At 43.0% G+C, this 17,656-nt stretch overlaps 2 protein-coding genes across 3 annotated transcripts in view; one reads left to right on the forward strand and one right to left on the reverse strand.

Annotated features, from left to right (window-relative positions):
- LOC134205876 (forkhead box protein K2-like) overlaps positions 1–17,656 on the forward strand; it is a 106,241-nt gene that overhangs the window by 26,005 nt on the left and 62,580 nt on the right. The gene's annotated exons all lie outside the window — the stretch shown is intronic.
- Positions 273–1,154, reverse strand: LOC134211797 (uncharacterized). The gene is made up of 2 exons (XM_062689039.1): positions 995–1,154; positions 273–911 (listed from the first exon to the last, which is right to left on the reverse strand). The coding sequence occupies exons 1-2, from the start codon at positions 1,065–1,067 to the stop codon at positions 394–396; spliced, it is 591 nt and encodes a 196-aa protein (XP_062545023.1). The 5' UTR covers positions 1,068–1,154; the 3' UTR covers positions 273–393.

Genomic DNA, 17,656 nt, shown 5'->3' on the forward strand with positions numbered 1-17,656 from the left:
ATTGGTTTCATGTTAGGTACACCATTAATTATACGGTGGATATCTCTACACCATCTGAAGAAATAAATCATTCCACCTAATTATGAAGCAAATTATTGTTTCGCTTATGTTTTGAGTTCTTTTGTGGAATATTTTTATCGATAATATTTATTATTTATTTAGAACCGAGTGCAAAATACTGCATCAGTCGTATTGTTGCGGTCGAATGCGCTTTTGAATATAAGTTGATGCGCGCTATTAATAAATAATAAGGATCTGTCTTTCATCGAAAAAGTCTAGATTTATTTTTTCTTTTCCCATGTGTTAAGAATTTTATATTGATTTCAATTCAATTTAAGTCATAAGAAAAAACATCCAAAACATATTTTAACTCCGCTAAATAACACAGCCCTTCTATCGTCGAGTTCTAGAGCGACTTCCATAACCGCGTCTAGTTGTCGAACGACGCCTTCCACGGCTAAGACTTCGTCCTCGTGTGTCGTTGCCCGCAGCCCTCCGGGGGCGTGTTTCGTGCCATTCCGGTGCCAGTTCGCTTGGGCTGAACACTTGCCTAATCAGCCGCAGCTCGTTGTACGTGATGTCCGCATCTCTGGGCCGCATCCAACGCGTTGAACTGCCGGGAACTGTCGCCGCAGCTTCGTCTTCGTAATCGCTGGAAGAACTCGCTGTCCTTCGGCTGCTTCCGGGACGGGCCTTCAAGTCTTCGCTCACCATCAGCAGCTTGGAGGAGAAGCTTCGGGGCTCGTGGGAGCTGGTCAAGTTGTACAACGGTTTGACACGACCATTGCGCACCATTAGGAGCCCGTAGCGTTTTCCGTCGCCAAGTCCCGCGTTGAAATGGGAATGAAACGCATAGCCCAAGTCGGGTGATATTTCACTGACTTTTTCCAATAAAACGTCGGTGGTGATTTCTGTGATTGAGATTTAGAAAACTGCGTGTTTAATAGAGTTGCTGATGGAGGAGTAAAGAATGTGAGATGTTTTGATAACGTACCTTTGCTGCCGTATTCCTCTATTGCTTTCAATATGAGTGATAACAACTTGCCGGGATCACTTTGTGTTGACATTGTCCTAACAAGAGTTTTGAAAGTTTGCAGTAGAATGACGTTTTGCTATAACGATGCAAATAAGCAGCTTACTGTGATTATAGTCGATCTGAAGCAGCGCGACCAACTTGCGCCATCAACTCCACAGGTTTCCAGAGGGTTTCAGTAAGTATACACCCAACCGGCGGATGTTAGATTGTCCAACAATTCTGTATAAGAATCTACCAAAACCTGTATAAGAACTGGGCATATGCGAAATTGCTAGATTCTTATACAAATATTGTACTAGAATCTAACAATTTTGTTAGCTTTTCTTCTCCTCGTTTCCTCGTTTGTCGGGTGAAGATCACTGCGTCCAGATTTTAGGACTATTGTGATATACCCTTTTGCTGTGAAATACGCAAGTTATCTCAGTAACATGTTTGTTACTGAGATACCTTGGTATCGACTGAACTCAAGACCATCTATTATTGATGAATAGAGATCCTGAGTTACAGTATGTGACTCCCCCATTCTCGCGAGACTAGCTTTATGAAGCCAACCACGTCCTTGGGGGATAAGATCCATATGTCAGCAGGCCCTAAAAAGGGCTTGCTGAGAACTTTGAACCTACGTTGGGTGAGTGCACTGCAATAGCAGAGGATGTGTTCTGATGTTTCTCTCTCCTCGTCACAGAAGCGGCAATTTGAGGTTGGATTGCTCCGATCTTTTGTAGATGGTATCTGCAGGGGCAGTGTCCAGTTATTAGACCGGTGTAGATGTTGAGATCCCTTTTGTTGAGACCTAATAGTTGTTGGGTTTTCTTGGGGTTAATCGTTACGAGCCTTTTGGATTGGCTCGTATGGGGAAGTGCATTCCAGTTTGATGTGATTTGACTGACCATATATTTGTTCAGTTCCATTTTTACAGAGCAGAAGGGCTCAGGGCCAATGAACCTTTCATTAGATCCATTCCTGGCTAGCTCATCAGCAATCTCGTTTCCCTCTAGACCCGTATGTCCTGGGATCCAATATAGGTAGACTCGATTGCGTATGGATAAGTTTTTCAAAGCCAGAATGCATTCCCACACTAGCTTTGAGTTACAAGTGTAGCAGAGGCGTCGCGTGATCAATTATTCAACCTGTGCACCGTTTGATTGAAGTATTACGAGAAAAACGCGTATAAAAGGGACCTGAAATGACACATCAATACCACACTGATATTCTTCCCTCCCCCTTCATACGGGATCTTGGCAGAAGGAAGGTCGTGCGATATGTGCCATCACAAATATTGCCCTCCGCTCGCTTTCAAATCGACTTCTATAAAAACATTCTTCATGCCTGCCGTATCCTAACGGAACATTCTATACTTTCGCCTCTAATGCTATCATGAACATGTACGTCCAAGTTTGGAAGATGATATTAGCATTTCCATATCACATCAATATAAACTATTCATTTTCAAGCGTGTTTTCCATATGTTTCGTCTATCTGCTTCTAAGCTACATTCAATTTATCGAATTAAGTGAAGAACTGATCACTGTATCAAAATTCACAAAAATAAAGTAATAAAGATAATATAGAAATAAACTTAATAAACAGTGCGTTATATTAAAGGGGAACAAAAGATGATTGAGTATTTGTGGTGTTTCGAGATGTTGCACTACATCAATCACAATTTTTCGAAGGACAGAAAGAGACAGACTATAGATGGTGGTAAATTATTTAGAAAAATCCTTTCATCGCCTATTTTTTTCTTGAGCCTTAAAAAAATACCACCATGAGAATCGTTATGCTTCTCAATATGACAAATAAGACATCTATCTATTCAATGGAAAGGTATCTATGTTTTAATTTTAATTTTAGTTATTTCGTAGAATGAGACGAGTCTTAATAATTGTGAAACGTTAACCAGAAAATTGAAATATATTAAAAATGATTAGACGGCTAATAGACATATTATGTAATTACCTTGTCATACATATTAGAAACATGGTGGTTCCTGAATTATTAATTATTCTATTTTTAGTTTATTCCTTTGATAAATAATTTTCTTTTGGAAGGGCTATTCTCATACCACGTGAACAGAAGTCGAAAAGTTTTAGATGTGTACCTCCCTCCATCTGCTCATGCATTTTTTCATTAATTATTTGTCTGAAAGATGAACGGACATTCTTCATACCCCTCTACCGACTAAGTTGTCCACATGATATACGAATAGCTCCTAAAATATTTTGGATATAACGAAAAATTCTTCACAGACCAACATCCCAATCAATGTGAAAGACGCTATTGCTCCGATGCATCATGCATCATTCAAAGTCAGCGAACTTTCGCCATGGCACGTTTTGAGAGAGCCTCTTTTCTCTTTCTATTTTGTTCCGATTGCGCGCTCTCCACCCAATCGCGCATGCGCTGTTTGAAGTGGTAAAGGTACCTACTCGGTAGGCACAAAACCGATGTGCTTTTCTACACCGGCACCAAACCGTGCACTGCCAGCGATGAACGCTTTGACTACCTATACATCGCCGATTGCGGTTAGAGCGGAAGACCTACACATACAAAATAATGCGTGTATGATGTATGGCAAACCGTTCTCGTTTGAAAGTGCACGCGTTGGACAGCATGTGGCGGTGCGTCGTTTCGGTATCGTAGAGTAGAATATAATGCGTCCCCATCGCAACATTTCAGTTGCCTCATATGCCCATCACAGGCCGCCCATAAAAAAATCTGTGCGAATTTTACGATTATGTATTTATTAATCGTCAAATTTGTACAAAACATATGATAAATTCACATAATCCAAATATATATTTGGATAAGAATGTCAAGAAATCTATCGAGAGTTTAAATGTAAGGGACAAAATTGCTACCTGTGCAGTGCACAGGTTGCACATGCGGACGCGACGCCTCTGAAGTGTAGTTATTAAGCGACTTAAGTGCCGCTTGGCTGTCAGAGAAAATACATATTTTTGCAAATCTATACTTTCTCCTCAGGCATAATAACACGCATTCTAATATTGCATATATTTCCGCCTGAAATACTGTGGGCCACTGTCCTAAGTGGACAGAAATTTTTGTTGTAGGGCCATAGATTCCGGATCCTGTCAGATTATTCATCTTCGAACCATCTGTGAAGAAATTTATAGAGCCTGTTGGAACGCTGGGTCCACCTCCTTCCCACTCCTGGCGGGAAGAAATGAACACATCGTAAGTTAAGTCATAATTGACTACCGTTTCCATCCAGTCACTACAAATTCCTATTGCGGGATTTATGGCAAATTCATTTAATATGCTGAGGTGACCCGTAAGGTCTCCCGACAGCAGTGTTTTTGTTCTCTTTAACCTTAGAGCACTTTTTTCCGCTTCCAGCTTTATGAATTGATCTAACCGGGGCAGGTGAAGCATTGCGTCTAGGGCCAAAGTGGGTGTACTACGAACTGCACCAGTGATGGCTATGCAAGCGGTGCGTTGGATTTTGTTGAGCTTAGCCCTTGCAGCAGACTCATTAGTTTTAGGCCACCAGACAAGGGAAGCGTAAGTTGTCCTGGGACGGACAATGGTTTTATATATCCACATGATCATACTTGGTTTTAGGCCCCATCTTTTACCAAGGGTTTTTGAACAAACCCAAAGTGTATTGAGACCTTTCTGCACAACTGATTGGAGATGAGAGTTCCAATTAAGCTTTGCGTCGAGTATGACACCTAGATATTTCACTTCACTTGAATAAACTAATTGTGTTTGATTCAAGAAAAGGGGTTTCAGTTGTACCTTTCTCCGTTTGGTGAAAGGGATAATGGAAGTTTTTGTAGGATTTATGCCTAGTTGATTCTTTTGACACCAGGAAAAAGTGTGATTTAGGGCAGATTGCATTCTTTCCACGATAACACTTTCGAATTTGCCTCGTACAATAATGACAACGTCATCAGCATATCCAACCACTTCGAAGCCTCTTCTCTCTAAGCTGTCTAGAAGCTCATCCACCACCAGTGACCACAACAAAGGAGAAAGCACTCCGCCTTGCGGACACCCACTTGTTGCTTTAACAGTGATGTATGAACCGCTAAGCTCAGAGGAGATTTTCCGATTAGCTAGCATAGCATGTACCCAGGTAACAATGCATGGGTCGAATTTTCTCCTCAACATTGCTGACCCTATAGACGAGTAAGAAGCGTTATCGAATGCGCCCTCAATATCAAGCAATGCTACAAGAGCAATTTCTTTTGCATTAAGTGTTTTTCGATTTTTGAACTACCGTATGTAGTGCCGAGATCGTAGATTTTCCACTTTGATAAGCGAATTGGTTTTTGACAAAGGCATTGCTTTCATAAATTTGTGATTTATGTACTCGCATAGTACCTTTTCCATAATTTTGAGCATTACAGAGGATAAACTTATCGGCCTGAATGCTTTGGGGTTGGTTTTATCTCTCTTGCCTGCCTTCGGAATGAAGACAGCCCGGATTTGACGCCAATCGTTAGGTATGTGCCCCAAAATTAGACTCGCCTTAAAAATCTCAACCAAGGGTGGAACCAGTGTTTTCTCCTCTTTTTGGATCAACGCTGGGAATATTCCATCCATGCCAGGAGACTTAAATGGCTCGAAAGATCTCACAGCCCTCTCAACCCTGGCCCGAGTGAAAGCTTCCTTTGCAACCTTTATTGCGTCTTTTTTAGATCCAGAAACCCATGATTGGATCTCTTGTGGATCTGAGACAGCAATTCCAGTGCCTTGGTCGCCGATGCTCGACTCAGGGATTGAATCAGGGAAGTGGATCTTTAACAATTCGCTCAGTGTATCGCTAGGCTCTACAGTGAGCAAACCATCCGTCTTTCGGAGGCTACCCACACCATTGGAGTGGTCTTTTAAAAGAGTTTTTTTTTGGAGTCTGGCCACTACGGGTGTATTCTCTATGCTTTCATACATTAGAATCCACGATTTCCGTTTGGCTGACCTTATTTCTTTGTTGTAGTTCGTCAGGGCCTTTCTGTATAGGCTCCAATCGCCGGTTCGCTTAGCACGGTTGAACTCCCTACGCGCAGTTTTCCTAAGCTTTTCAAGAGTTTTATTCCACCATGGAAAGTCTCTACTCGAACTAGTTGATTTAGTTAGACAGCTCTCTTGGTAGGCGTTAAGGATTTTGTTTTTAATGGATTTGGACGCATCTTCCAATTGTGTTATGGACTTGATGTGACTTTCTATGATGTACTCTTCGGATCGTAGGATAGCTGAGTAGGATTCCCAATCAGTTTTCTTAGGATCTTTAAACGTTTTTTCCAGTTTTCAAACGTGGGCTTGTCACCAACATTACAAATGTCAATGTTCTTGGAAGAGAGAAACTGTAACAGGTACTCACCTCTGGTGTTTATATTGGTACTTACCCATACGGTGTGATGTGCATTTGCGTCGCACCCTATGACGAAGGGGATGTTGTGTCGGTGGCTGTAGGCTACGAGCGCAGCTATTTCTGGAGGAGGGATTTCGTCCACGTCACCTGGGAAGTATGCCGAGACCACCAAGATCTCTCTACTCCCGGCGGAAGGTACCTCCATCCTGACCGCTACGATGTCCCTTTTTATGAATTCTGAAATTGGAAAGTATTTACAGTTGTTATGTAATAAAATAGCCGCTCTAGGAGAAAGCTGGCTGTCATCATATACCAACTTACATGAGTGTTGTGGAATACCTTGTATTCTGGATTTATTGACCCATGGCTCTTGAATGAGGGCCACGGTTAAATTCTCTTTGGTGAACCTCCGACAGAGCACACCCGTGGCGCTCTCAGCATGGTGGAGGTTCACTTGCAGAACTTTAGTCGCCATTTCCGGGGTTCCCGCTTTTTTCCGGACGACGACTGTCCGGCTTTGGATGTTGCGGATCATCAGGATGTCGTTTGATATTACAGTTTGGGTTTTCTCTTCCCTGTAGCAACCTGGCCCGCCAGTTTCGCCTCTGAGGTCAAACTGTCGCTTTTGCACCCCTTTGCCCTGTTTAGATACCTTTGGTTTGGTACCACTAGAGCAGGGGTCGCCTGTAAGCTTCTGAGCTTTTCCTTTAGAGGCGGACAGACTAGCCTTTATGGTGCTTTTGGGGTGAGATTTACTAACCTCGCCCGAACCGGAGGCTTCCTCAGATTTCTCTTGGGTCGGCCTTCCAGTTAGCCGAACCTCGCTTGAACAGGAGGCCTCCTCAGATTGCTCTTGGGTCGGCCTTCCAGTCGGATTGGCGGTAGCGGCAGTCGGTTGATCTGTAATCTTCCTTAGTTGGATTTCACCAAATCGGTAGTTGAGGGTGTATTTGGACTTCTTCAACTTTTCCATCGACGCACCCTCTACTGTGAAGATCCATTCAACATGAATATCTTTCAGAATGGATCGTTTCACAATACGCCAATCAGTTGTTGTGATGTCATTTTGGCTTTCTATGAGAGCCTTTATTCGGTCGTCATCATAGCTGGAGCTTTGTGGGAAGAATGCTCGGATCATCTCTGGACGTGGAATCGCCACTTCGTCCATTGCCATCAGCTCTGCACCTTCCCAGGGTTTCATGGATGGGGATATTCTATTTAACCACTCAGCAGTCTCTTGATCCTTACAGATTAGAACCATGTAACCGGACTTGTAGATGAGGTTGTTGAATTTGGGTTTTATTGGCTCGTTTCGCTGTTGAACTACTCTGAGCAGGAGTGTTTCTTGTAGAAGGTCTAGCTGGGCTGTAGTGAGTTGGACGGTGGGAAAGTCTTTGGGTATTATCCCGAGCTTTTCTTACATTTTTTGTATAAGAATCTAACAATTTCGCATATGCCCAGTTCTTATACAGGTTTTGGTAGATTCTTATACAGGATTGTTAGAAAATCTAACAACCGCCGCTTGGGTGTAGGAACCTCTAACTATGAGCGTCTTGCTGACGATTTGTAAACAAGTGGAACATCTGTTTGAGATCTCCGCTGAACGCAATTGCGTGTTGCCCTAAGACGCAGAGTTCTACTGCGAGTGGCCAGCTCAATCCGTAACGTGCCGTACATCTAGCACGACTAGTTTTGCTGCCGGGCGCTCGCTGATGTCACAGGTTTTCCTCAAGGTTGCTAATCTAGGTTGGCCATCCCGACCGGGATGGATGCAGACCATACGTCGTGTTCTACATTCTACAGAAACATGTGTCAGAGGTCTGAGGCTGACACTGTTCAATTTTCTTGATTGGAGAATTTTCAGCAAGTTCTTTCAGGCAGCCGATAATGCTAACTAGTCTCTGCTTTTATTTCTCGCCCTAGTAGCACAGTTCTGGCGACGAAATTTTTATCTCGATTAGTGCTGATAGTTTAAAGGCTTCCCCTTTGCCAAATAAAGTTTTGCAGCGTCATTAAACACGAGAATCCGCGACTTTGATGTAAATTGCGCGGTTTGTGAGGCCAGTTGCCAGCATACCCCAACGCTGGGTCAGCGGAGTGCAAAGGCATCGAGTCGAGCTGCAGGAAGATCTGTCATGATGAGCATTATTGGTACGACGGTACGAGTAAAATTAGTACGACGCTCATTGCTATAAGAGACTGAGGAATCTTCTGCATCGCCGTGAGCGCCACGGGAAAGAGATAGTTGGTTAGATGAGAAAGTAATCTATAGGAAGTCGCCATGGTACGTGACTCAATAATTATTTTGTACGAAGTAATGTCAAAGTAATTTACCCGCCCGCACAAGTAGAGCCCAGTTTTTCGATGATCACGCGATAGTTCTGTGGCTGATTGAAAAGACCAGCAAACGCGTTACCTTCCGACACGAAACACGTTTAATCACGCACTAATTGATTTATTTTCTGACCACAAACAGAACTAATTACCTGGACATCGCGAAAGTACTGCGTTCGACACGAAACACGTTTGATTTACCTTCCGAACGCAATGATTGATTTTCTTTCCGACCGCACAAAACAGAACTAATCACCCGGATCTCGCGAAGTTCTGTGTCCGATACGAAACACCTTTGATCGCGCACTGATTGATTTACTTTCCGATCACACACAACAGAACTAATCACCGGACCTCGCAAAAGTTCTGCGTCCGATACGAAACAGGTTTGTTCGCGTACAGATTGATGTACTTTCGATCGCACAAAATAGAACTAATCACCCGAACCTCGCGAAATCACTACGTCCGACACGAAACACGGTTGATTTACTTTCCGAACGCAATGATTGGTTTACTTTCCGACCACTCAAAACAAAACTAATCACCCAGATCTCTCAAAAGTTCTGTGTTCGATACGAAACACGTTTGATCACGAACTCTGTAGCTGAATTTATTCTCATTTCCAAAAAAGTATGTATATCGAAATATTTTTTTTTTTTTCGAGAATTCTTCCAGTAAGTCCATCGAAAAACCCGAAAATTCTCCATTGATTTAAACCATGAACTTCTTCGTTAATTTCTTCGAAAAATCCTTCGGAAATTGCTTCATGAAATCTTTCAAGAATTGCTTCGGATATTCCCACAATAATTCCATCGTGAAATCTTTTTAAACATGGAATTTGTTGGCGCCGTTCCTAGAGACTACCTAAATGAATTTCTGGAGGCATTTCAGCACCAATTTACAGAGTAATTTCTGGAAGAATTCTTGAAGTTGGGTTTCTCATGTAAGAATGGAATAATTTCTAGGGTAATTTCTTAAGCATATGGCGGGAGAACTCCTAAAGGAACTTTACGGAAAAAATCCTGAAACTATTCTGGGTGTTTTATTGGCGAATTTTGGGAAAGAAATTTTCAGGCGATTTTCGGCAGGAATTTCTGGACAAGTTTTATGGGGCTTGAAGACTGGTTAATTATACTATAAAGATTGTTTTTTTTTATTGCGATAGAAATGCGTTTTTTTTTCTTCTACAAACGACGTTTCGGTTAGATTTTTTTTCTGGAGAAGTTTCTGTCGGAATTGCCGGGAGAATGTCTTAAATAACTTCTACAGGAATTTTCGGGTGAGTTTTAAGAGGAATTCCCGAGCTGTTTTTGGAGAAATTTTCGGAAGATTTTTTTGTAGAAACTTCTGAAGGAGTAACCAAATGAACTTCCAGGGAAATTCAATTAGCAGGGGCGTCTCGTGGACTTTTGCTACACCTGTTCAATGCTGATAAAAAAATATTCCTCTAGCTGAGTGATTTCGAATGAAAGTTGTCCATTTAATCTAATCATTTAATCTCACATATTTTGTTGCTATGAAAGAAATGTTATTAACCATTATTAGTACAATAATTATAGTATATAATTATACAATTATTGCTTGATGCGACCCCAGATTGTGACGACCAATGAGTCACATTTAGAAGCTGAAATATGTTCCAGTTATTTAATTCTTCAAATTTAGTAAAAATTATACCTTTTTCTCTATGTTGATTGATTTTGAGTATTCGTGAAAAAGCATTATTTGATGTCTCTTTTAAAAACGCAAATATGAATTTAATATTGTTCTTGATGCATTGCATATTTATCAGGAGAAAAAGAAAAACGAATTGTTTCCAATCATCGAAGTATGAACGAAAGCGTGCGCGGTGCGCCTTTCGGCAAAGCATAGCCCGACACTACGATCGAGTTTAACCGAAGGTGCGTCGCGTCGTTGATTGTTCTCGCACCGCGTCGAATGGGTTTGACTCCTGCTGCGCGCATAGCTTGCATCTAAACGAGCTTGCTTCGCAGAGGATGATGTGAGGAAACGGAGAAAGCTGGCAACGCTCACGCTGGTTCTCTGCGCGCGGAGAACGAGTGAGCATCAGTGGTGGAAATACTCGCTTCACGAGTAAGAAAAGAGTGTAATTGGGCCTACAAAAAATGCCACACTCGCGCGAACCTACTGCCTGCATTTTTCTGGTGCTTGCTTTGTTCGCGAGTACGGGCAGAGCAAAGTAAAAAAGCTGGGCAGTATTTTGTTCGGGAGTAAAAATCACGGTCGCGAGTATTTGTGGTTATTTCGAATACAATGGATAAATTTCACTTGTGATAAACACAATAACTATAAACAAAGGTGTTCTTGCTCGAACACCTCGAACATCCGTGATAAACATGTTTCGATGTTGTTTTATGACATTTTGCAAATTAACCCGAATGACTCGCGAAGCTTCACGAACATTTTTCGGGGTTCGTTTTTCTGTTTTCTCTGCGAGTAGTAGGTAGGCAAGAAAACGGCAAAACAAGTGTTCGCGAGTATTTTGCATTGCCTACTTCTCGTTTTATGGGCAAGGTTCACAGATTTCCACCACTGGTGAGCATACCAAGGAGGAAATTATTTCAAATCATTTGTCATGGCGCAAAACTTTAAATTTGTCTTCTGGCAGCGCTGCTGTTGGTTCTTCATTATGGATCGTACGACTTTCTATGCGATGGGGTGTGGTGTGTCGGGGAAACACACATTTAGCTGCAATTTGATTATATACGCCAAGCATGTGGCGTTAACTTGATCTGCCTACGAAATATTTTGTTTCCTTAGATGTTTAGATGTTAAAATCATTGGAAATATTACGTGAAACTTTGTTTAAAAAATTTACTGGGTAAATTATTTGCCCTAATAATTAATTGCCAAGACATTAATTTCCTACTTCTGACCTAAAAATGGTTACCTGTTCCATGAACAGGTAGAACGTATGGACGAGTCGCCTCTGTCAATTAGGAATGTCCGGTAATAAAGGTAATCAGTTCAATGCGTGTTGGCTCTTGTTTCGGACAGCAGAACGATCACGCGATTTGCCGAAATTTTGTGTTTTGCATTCCGCGGCCGGTAATTAAGTTGCGAGTTGGCTCGTGTTTCGGACAGCAGAACGATCACGCGATTTACCGAAATTTTGTCTTTTGCATTGCGCGGGCGGTAATAAAGTTAATCAGTTCAGTGCGAGTTGGATCTTGTTTCGGTAGCGGGCTTGGTAGTCATATGGCTACTGCTTCTGCCTCATACGCAGGAGGTCGTGGGTTCAATCCCAGGTCCGTTCCATTCTCCTACTTTGTATCTTTCTCTATATTTCTCATGTTCTAGCAATCGCTAGAACTAGAAATGGACTTCCATATCGTTTCCATTACTATTCCTAAACCTTCAACTTGAATATTCTAACAGTAATCTGCTAGAATTGGAAATATCTATAGCGCTTGTTTCTTTCATCCAATTAGAAATTCCATCAGTTGCCTTCTCCTATCTATCACATTGGCTGCTCGTTAACCAAGACGGACCTCTGCCTCTCGAACCTAACTTAAAAATTCCAAAAAAATCCGCATGAACTCGTGCCAAGTGCAGAGGTATATTCGGCTTGCAGTGGACGAGTGATTGCATCATCATTTCCTCCCCCTTCCCTACATTGACTTGCATTCTGACGTGGCAGGCGCCAGTATGACCTAACAAATGAGATCACCAGTACTTGTACATTAAAGATGTGTGCTACTTCCAAGCATACATCTGTTGGTTCCCTGTGTAAGAACAGCTGATCTGGTCATAATGGAGTAGCAACTACGAGCAGTCAATCAAGCTCAAGCTCTCAAGCTCAGTACGAGTTGGCTCTTGTTTCGGACGGCAGAACGATCGTGCGATTTGCCGAAATTTTGTGTTTTGCATTGCGCGGCCGGTAATAAAGTTAATCAGTTCAGTGCGTGTTGGCCCTTGTTTCAGACAGCAGAACGATCGCGCGATTTGCCGAAATATTGTGTTCTACATTGCGCGGCCGTCAATGCCTGTTTTGTCGTGTTTCTGCTCAGTAAGCAGATAGTTCGCACGGGTTCCCTGCATCTTCACTAGTAGATGTTGAACTAACATTCCTTCTCTTCCTTCCGTGATTGTAAGGACGTGGCCAGGTATACAACTGCTACTGTATAGGAAAAGGTACTAATCCCTAGTACCAATTTGCGACAATATACAGTAGATTGCTCAATTGAGCATTGTATAGCCACCCACGATTTGTACAATAACATATGCTATGCTATGCTCAATATTTGAATGAACTCCCGAGTAATTTCTGAACCAAATTCTAGAAAAATTGCTGCAAGAATTCGTGTAGAATTATCTGGAGGAATTTCTTGGATAGTATCCATGAAAAAATCCAAAGGAAATCTCATGTAAGTTTCTGAACAAGCTCCTAATGGAATTTTTTGTTGAAAAGGAACACTGGAGAAATTTCTCAACGAATTTCTAAAGCAGTGGTTCTCAACCTGGGGTACATGTACCCCTGGGGGTACCTCCGATGGTCCCAGGGGGTACCTCGCACAAAAAAGGGTAATGGCGGATGAAGAACTATTTTTTTTATTGTCTTTTTATTGTCTCCCTACTTTTAGCCCGAGTCAGGCTCGTCTCCTGTAGAACTAATTCAATAAAATCTTATTGGTAAATTTTTGATAATTTTTGTTTCTAAAACTTGTTATAGTACATAATATGCATGGGAATGAGTAAGTGATGAACTTCTTATTGTTAAAAAAATCACGTGGGGATCAGTAAATCGAAGACATTTGAATCCTGCAAGCACAGTGTATGAAGAGCTTTGGGGCAAAGATCAACAAGACAAAACGGCGAATGATCAAATTTAAAAAATCTTTAATGTGATCTACCTGATCGAGACAAAATGTTGAATAAGATGTCAAGAATGTGCTTCTGAACTAAAATCTACAATCTAAAGGTTGGGAAGTCTCCATTTGAGAGACACGGAGGCCTTTGTCCGTAAAGCTCAATACCATCGTTGAAAGAGACCTTCTTCTAAGTGGCTCGAAAGCCTTCTTCCAAGCTGCTCGTAACCCTCTTTCGAAAAACTCCGAAACCCTTTTTCAGGAGACTCGGAAGTCCCCTTTTAAGAGGTTCGGAAGCCTTCTTTCTAAGGTTCGGAAGCCTCCTTTCAACAGGTTCGGGAGCTTCGTTTCAAGAGGCTCGGAAACCTTCTTTCGAGAGGCTTGGAAGCCCTCTTTCCAGAGGCTTGAAAGCATTGTTTCAAGAGGCTTGAAAGCCTCATTTCAAGAGGCTTGAAAGCCTCATTTCAAGAGGCTCGAAAGCCTCATTTCAAGAGGCTCGGAAGCCTCCTCTCAAAAGGCTCGTAAACCTCAGATACCATCTTTCGAGAGGCTTGGAAGCCTTCTTTCAAGTGGCTCGGAAGTCTTCTTTCAAGAGGCTAGAAAGCCTCCTTTCAAGAGGCCCGGAAGCCCAAAGCGGCTGAAAGCCTACAAACCTTGCACCCGCAAACCCAGTTTATGTACTGGTGGACAACTGGGTTGGATTGGGAATCACTAAACGAGCTTGATAGTAAAATAACCAATACCATACCTACGGATTGGCAAAATAATTCCTTGGATCAACTCATCGTAAAACTACCAACCAAACCTCTTTCATCATGCACGTAGACTACAGACAGAAGGTAGCCAACTGTTTCGACTGAAGCATACGAGTTGTCAGAGCGCCCCCGAACCGGAAATTCTGGCCTAACCGGAATCGGGGGTTCGACTTTGGCGCTTGATGTTCCTCGTCAACCGAATATGCAGCAACGAACTAAACCTCAACGTAGGAAATGGCCGGCCCCAGGATCGCCGGGACGTCCCCAACTGGAAGCAGCTGGAACCAGAATGGGGCCCCACCTGGCATCCTGGAGACGCGGTTTTCTCTTCAGTTTTTGTGATCATCGAATTCAAGTCATAGCAACCCGAATTACACTCGACCCAAGCAGCATCAGGTTAAATAATCACCAGCACGGTCACCTCCTTTCAAGAGGCTCGAAAGCCTCCTTTCAAGAGGCCCGGAAGCCTCCTTTCAAGAGGACCGGAAGCCTCCTTTCAAGAGGACCGGAAGCCTCCTTTCAAGAGGACCGGAAGCCTCCTTTCAAGAGGCCCGGAAGCCTCCTTTCAACAGGCCCGGAAGCATCCTTTCAAGAGGCCCGAAGTCTCCTTTCAAGAGGCCCGGAAGCCTCCTTTCAAGAGGCCCGGAAGCCTCCTTTCAAGTGGCCCGGAAACCTCCTTTCAAGAGGCCTGGAAGCTTCCTTTCAAGAGGCCCGGAAGCCTCCTTTCAAGAGGCCCGAAAGCTTCCTTCCAGGAGCTCGGAAACCTCCATTCAAGAGACGCGAAACATTTCTTTCAAGAGGCGCGAAATTCTTCTATCAAGGGGCTTGAAAGTCTTCTTTCAACATACTCAAAGGCCTCCGTTGAAGAGACGGGCCTCCTTTCAGCATGCCCAGAAACCTCTTTTCAAGATGCTTGGTAGCGAACAAAATAGGGGGTACCTCAATAAATGCAAAAGTTCCACGGGGTACCTCTCAAGAAAAAGATTGAGAACCGCTGTTCTAAAGGAACTTCCGGAAAAATTTCTGGATGAACATCCGGAAGAATTTGTAAACAAATTTCCCGAGGAATTTTTGATAAACTGGCGAAATTTCTGGAGAACTTCCGAACGAATTCCTGGAAAATCTTCGGGAGGAACTTCCCGAGGAACACCTGGAGTAATTTCTGGAGGTGGACGGAATTTCTTTACGAGCTTCTGGAAAATTTGTAAACGAACTTCCCGAGGATTTGCTCAACCGAACTTCCGAAGGAGTTTCTAAACGCGGAGGAATTGCGAAAGGAACTTCCAGATGAATTCCTGGAGGAACTTTTAGAGAAATTCCTGGAGCATCTTCTGGAAGAGTTTCTGAAGTTACTTTTCGAAAAACTTCTGATAGAAGTTCTGAAGGAACTTCTAAAAACAAACTTCTGGGCGATCATCCGGAGGAATTTCTGGAGGAACTTGAAAAGGAATTTCTGAACGAACTTCCGGGGGAATTCCTGAATGAACTTCCGCAGGAACTCCTTGAAGAACTTCCGAAAGAACTCCAGAAGAATTTTTCGGAAAAACTCCTGGAGGAACTTCCCAAGGAATTCCTGAAGGAACTTCCAGAGTAATTCCTGCAGAAACTTCCTGAGGAGCTTCTAGGGGAATTTCTTGAACTTTCTGAAGAAAACGAGCTTCCGAAGGAATTCATGGAGGAATTTCTAAAAGAACTTCCGGAGAAATTTGTGGAGGAATTTCCCGAGTTATTCCTGAAGGATCCTTTGGATGAATATCCTGAGGAATTCCTGGAGGAACTAAAAGAAATGTATCATGGGGTATAGTCTCCCGAATTAGTTCTCAGCTTGCGAAAAAAAGTTTCTCGCGGTATGCTACATATCGTATATGTATACAGAGATGATAAGTGAGAGACTTGTTCTTTCTCTTCAGGATTCAATCCCTGTGCATGGCCAATGATCTTTTGCAAGATTGGAAAATTGTGGGCCGCTTGAGGCTTGAAATTCGGGAGTCCTTTCCATTATCTGCCATCATCAACGACCTTCAGGTCGGCGGGGGGAACGTACCCCCATTCAGTCATCTCCATCTGCTCAAGAATTTCGCTAGGGACCGCTGGCGTTGCTGGTCTTCCGGACGTCTGTGTACCAGCAGGAATATTACACGCAAATCTCCAGTTATGGCGACACGACATCCGCGGAACTGAACTAGTAAGCAGTTCGAGAGTCTCCAGTAGCCTTGCGAGCAAAGGCGTAGGATTGCCAATCCGGACATGGCGAGTTCGATTCTCGATGCGGTCTAGGATGTTTTCGGGTTGGAAACATTTTCGACTTCCTGGGTATAGTGTATCCATTGTACTTTGTACTTCTCACACAAGATACATACTCATGCAATAACGGGCATAGCTTTTCAATTAGTAACTGAGGAAATGCTAATAGAATAGATGTTTACTGCAAAGTATTCCTTCGTCATTTTTGTAGCTCTTCGTCCGTAAACGAGTCGCAGGCGCTGATGTAAACACACAGAATGTATCGATTTAGCGGGGGGAAAGGTCGTTTGACCGAATTCCACTAGGCCGAACGAACCATTTGGCCGAACAAACCATTAGGCCGTATCACAATAGATCTAATAAATGGCCACAGTGATTAAAATACCCAACAAGGAAAAAAACCATTAGGACGAAACCAATCTGACCGAAGGTGATTTAGTCGAACGGGTCATTTGGCCGAATAGGGTAGGGTGTTTAGTCGAAAGGGTCCTTAGGCCGAAAGGATCATTACTTATCTCGCTACTCACTTCGTGCTTCTCACTTTTTACAGTAAGTTGTGAGACGTCTCATTCCTCATTTCTCACTTAAGTAGGAGTAAGACGTCTCACTACTCACTTCTCATTTCTGACTGCTCACTGTGAAAAGTGAGAAGCGCGAAGTGAGTAGTGAGACGTCTTTCTTCTCACTCCTGATTTATCACTTTTCCAATGACCCTTTCGGTCAAATGTGCTATTCGGCCAAATTATCCTTCCGGCCAAACGACCCTTTCAGCCTTATGGTCTGTTCGACCAAATAGCCAAACAACTTTCGGCCAAATGGCATTCGACCGAACTGTATTCGGCCAAACGGCCCTTCCCCATTTAGCGGCGTCGTCGCTATTTCCTCCACCAATCCAGCCCAGCCGTGTTTTAACAGCGATCGGCCCATGTGGCGCTCTCTGTAAAGCGATGACGTTTTGAGACTTTCTCGTTGCGAGCGTTTACGAAGAAGTTGCTCTTGGTCGTAAAGTTTTGAATTGGAATGTGGTGTTCGGAATGGTATCATCGCTAGAAGAAGCTTCTGTTAGAAAGTAGAGCCAACGGCTGAAACACGTAAAATTGAGTAAAATTGACTGCTTGCA

The sequence above is a fragment of the Armigeres subalbatus genome, chromosome 1 (assembly GCF_024139115.2).
Source record: "Armigeres subalbatus isolate Guangzhou_Male chromosome 1, GZ_Asu_2, whole genome shotgun sequence".
In the NCBI taxonomy this organism is placed as follows: Eukaryota; Metazoa; Arthropoda; class Insecta; order Diptera; family Culicidae; genus Armigeres; species Armigeres subalbatus.